General features: G+C 56.9%; 1 protein-coding gene across 1 annotated transcript; it reads right to left on the reverse strand.

Moving 5' to 3' along the window:
* Positions 1-1599: 1599 nt before the first annotated feature.
* TMEM79 (transmembrane protein 79) lies at positions 1600-3184 on the reverse strand. The gene is made up of 3 exons (XM_041464978.1): positions 2455-3184; positions 2033-2246; positions 1600-1804 (listed from the first exon to the last, which is right to left on the reverse strand). Exons 1-3 carry the CDS (start codon positions 3182-3184, stop codon positions 1600-1602), a joined length of 1149 nt encoding a protein of 382 aa, XP_041320912.1.
* Positions 3185-4012: the final 828 nt, after the last annotated feature.

The raw sequence follows: 4012 nt of genomic DNA on the forward strand, positions 1-4012 counted from the left end.
GATATAGTTTTTATTTCTGTTGTTAATTAAGCTTAGACATACTAATGAAATGGCTGATATGCTTGTGTTAAAATGCCTGCTTGTATGGGATAACATCCAGTGAAAACAGGATGAACATATCTGCTACATATATGCCAACTATCATCACCCACCATCTGAAGACAATGTGGGCTGAGGCCCAAACTGAAGGTGATGATAAAAAAGGATTAAAACCACAACCAAGGAATGTGCATACTCTAAAAGGTGGATCCAAGGAGATAAATGAAACAATTTTTGGAACATGTAAACTAATTTGGGGAAAAAGTTCACTCTGCATAAGAGTCTACGAATATGCAACAGGCTGATGGAAGGGAAAAGGTATTTAAGGGGTATCCCTGAAGATAACAGTGTGGTCTTGGCTGCATGCTGAGATGCACCCTAACAACCTCTGCCCTATGGTCCTTGTCTCCTATTGCCCTTTATTAAACTTTTAAAATTTTCACAGGAGAGTGAACGTGGTTTTCACATTGTTGTTTCCTAGTTATACATACACATACTAGTAAAGAACTGTATGTATATCTCTTTTCCCATATCTTTGCCTGAAAGCCCTTTGATTTCAGAGTTAAAATAATTTGGAGGGAAGGGGGTCACATTTTCCATTGCAGGGGAGTTCCTGCCTTCCTTGGTGGATACCTGGCTTTCAAATCAAGACACCTCCCCTGACACAGCTTCATTGCAGTCCCTCAGCTCCTTGATTCCCATTCTCTGGTTGGGGTGGGCTGTTCCTGTGATCCAGCATTGCAGGATGGGAGGTGGGACAAGCCAGACATGCGGCAGATCTGGAGCTGGAGTGGCTTTTCCTGGATTGGGTGGATTTTTAACTGCTTTAGGTTATGACTGAGAACTGAGGCCATCAAATATGTGACTCCCAGGGGGTCCATTCATGTCTGCAGAAGGAGGGGCTCAGCACCCATCCTGGGGAGGACTGGCCATCCCTAGCCCTGGCCAGTGGCAAACCTGGTGCCATGTCACCCAGCCTGTCTTCTCCCTGGGGAGGGCTTCCTCCCTCCTGTGCAACCAACTGCTTTGTGAACTGGTGCTGAACCTCCACCAGGAGGAAGAGGAGGGACGAACAGAGATTGGCTATGCAGGGACCCAGGAGTGGGATGCAGGGCTGGGAAAGGGACAGTTTGGGGGAAACATTTTTTCCCTCTTGGAAACATAATTTTGAGGCTGGGTGATTGCATCCTGTAGGCGAAGCTCTGAGTCATTCTGTGGGGAATTTAACTCACCGTTTGCAAACCAACCACAGAGCTGCTTGGTAAGAGCTTTATTGGGCAAAGCTGGCTCCAGCAGGAGGGGAAGCAAATCCCACCCATTCCCAGGGAAGAGGGCTCACTGTGCCCTGCTCTGGGCCTTGTTCACCTTCCAGCAGAAGTCTCGTGGTGCACAGGGTTTGCAGCCTGGTTCTGGGGGCCCAGCAAAACCTCCCTGTGTCCAGGCAGGGAGCAGGGGCCCAGCTGGATCTGCCAGCACCCCTGTGCTGTCAGGACTCTTGAGGCAGGGCACGAAGGAGGGCTCAAACTCGCAGGGTCCAGGCGCCCCATCTCCCGGCCTCCCTCAGCCCCAGTGCCGGAGTTTAGCTCGGCTCTCCTTGGAGTGGCCCTCGGGCGTTGGCGCTGCCACAGAGAGGAGGTTCTCGGGCTCCAGGATGAACATGCCATACAGGTTCCAGAGCAGCATGGCCAGCAGCGGCAGGAAGGTCATGCTGAAGCCGAAGACACGGAAGGAGCGGCCGATGGCGTAGGACATCCAGAAAATCAACCTGGAGAAGGCAGAGGGTGCGGGCTCAGCCAAGGTGATGCTATGGGGCTGGCACTCAGTGGTTCTGACCAGTGAGGATTTCCCAGGCATGGCTGCTGTAGGAAGAGGAACCCTTCCTGGCTCTGGTGAGCTGGGTGAGGTGCTGCCAGAGTGGGAGTTTGCTCCAAGGGATGGTGTTAGCTGGCACTGACAGAGCCCAACAGCAGCCTGGGGTGAAGTAGCCACTTACCGGGAGATGGCGAAGAGCCCTGTGAGCAGTGGGATGAGCTTGAGGAGCTCCGGTGGGAGGTAGGTGGCCAGCACGGCCATGTTGAAGAAGTAGAGGATGAAGAGGTGGACGGACTGGGAGACGTAAGTGCGGTGGATCTCCACCTCCCGGTGGAGCTCTCCAAAGGGCTCCAGGGCAGAGGAGCAGAGGCGGGAAATGCCGCTGACAATCATTCCTGAGGGACAGAGAGAGGGGCTCAGTGGGTGCCCGGAGGAGCCACGGTGGGGCTTGGCGAGCACCAGCAGGGGAGAAAAACTCCATCTGCTGCTCCTGGTGGGAACAACAGAACCACAAAGAGCTCAGCCCGGCTCTGCTCCTGCAGCCCCAGGGCTCATGCAGCCCAGAGCAGGAGCAAAGCGCTCATACCCAAGCCCATGGCTCACCCAGCACGATGGGGAAGGTGGCAAAGGTGGCGCAGCGCAGTGTGTAGACCAGGCGGGCGCTGATGGTGGGCAGCAGCGGGGCATCGAAGGGCAAGAAGATGTAGGCTCCATAGATGAGGCAAGGGCAGAGGAGCAGGGCCCCTGCCACCGATGCCACGGCCTTGAGATTATCAGTGCCACAGTCCCTGGCACACGGGCACTGTGACCCCTCGGCTGGGGGCTTGGCCATGCGCCCCTCAAAGCCCAGTGGGTTCCGGTAGCGCGAGGGGCCGAGGGGGAGGAAGACCTGCTTGTGGTGGAGGCTGCTGGGTCTGTCACTGGGGGGGACACTGGGGGGAACATCCCCCCTGCCCTCCTCCCGGGGCCATGGGGTCGGGTGCTGCTTCTGTTTGAAGGGGCTCTGCTCGATGCACTGCGGGTCGATGGGCACAAAGACGTGGGCTGCCATCACGGGCAGCCGGGGCACTTCCTCATCTTCAGCCTCGACTGTAGGGCAGGTGGGAACAGCTTCCCCGGGGTCTTCATGGCCCCCCTCAGGACTCGAGCGCCTCTTTGTCTCCACGAGCTCCGGCTGGCCCCGGGCATTGGGCTGACTCTGGTCCCATGGCAAGGTGGCATCAGGGTCCCCCAGGTGTTCATCTGGGGCTGGTGGCACCTTGTCCAGGGCCACCTTCCCCAACTCCAGCAGAGCCACCTCCTCGGGAGGCAGGACAGGGTCTGCAGCAGCCATGAGAGCGTCCAGTTCCACACTGCCAGGGATGCAGCTGGAGGCTGGTAACACTGCTGCCTGCACTTGAGGTGTTCAGAGGGGACAAAGTTCCTGTCCTTTCTGCTTTCACCCTGGACCAGGAGAAAGGAAACAGATAAATTTACATCAGAAATGAGAAGTTTGCGGTCACGTGCACATCCCCAGTTACAAAGTGGGAGCAAACTGGCACCCCTGGAGCCCCCACCACCCACCTGTCCTTGCACTAGGAGGAGAAAGCAGTGCCTGGTGTCCCCATGCTCTGGCCCCTGGCAGCGGGGTCAGGTACTGTCTTGGGAGAGGTGAACCCTGGAGGTGCAGGTCTGCCTGCAAAACGGGGCAGCCCGGGAATTGCTTCCCCTGCTGAACAAACATCCTGGGGGTTCTGGCGGGGCACAGCCTGGATGATACAACTGGTGCCTAAGTGGCTCTCTCCTGGGCCAGGACCAGCCAAGCCTTGGGGAGAGGCGACCTAGCTGGTTCCCAGAACTGTGGCTACAGCCAGCATGGGCCAGGTTTGCTGTCTCTGGTAGCTGAGACTGATGTGGAGTGGGCAAAAGGGGCTGCTGGGTACCCTTCCGTGGGTGCAGGAGGCACAGGCAGAGCTCCTGTGTTGTTACCCTTTAGGGGAACCCTGTCTCTTGGCCCGTCTCGGGTGTCCCACCTGTCTCCTGCAATGAACATCGCTCCTTCACTGCCCTCAGCACGTTCATCCCTGCACCCTCATGAACCTTGACCTGGCCACAGGTGTGGGGAAACTGAGGCATGGAGCCGCTCGGGGCTTCCTCCGAGCTCCACACACGGAAGCAGGGC

Source organism: Pyrgilauda ruficollis, unplaced genomic scaffold (assembly GCF_017590135.1).
Source record: "Pyrgilauda ruficollis isolate IOZ18807 unplaced genomic scaffold, ASM1759013v1 scaffold185, whole genome shotgun sequence".
NCBI classification, from domain to species: Eukaryota; Metazoa; Chordata; class Aves; order Passeriformes; family Passeridae; genus Pyrgilauda; species Pyrgilauda ruficollis.

Coding starts and splice junctions, on each gene's coding strand:
- TMEM79 (XM_041464978.1), bottom strand. CDS start 3,184: ATGGCTGCTGCAGACCCTGTCCTGCCTCCCGAGGAGGTGGCTCTGCTG. Junction 2,247..2,454: donor CACCTTCCCCATCGTGCTGG/GTGAGCCATGGG, acceptor TCTGTCCCTCAG/GAATGATTGTCAGCGGCATT. Junction 1,805..2,032: donor GGGCTCTTCGCCATCTCCCG/GTAAGTGGCTAC, acceptor TGCCTTCTCCAG/GTTGATTTTCTGGATGTCCT.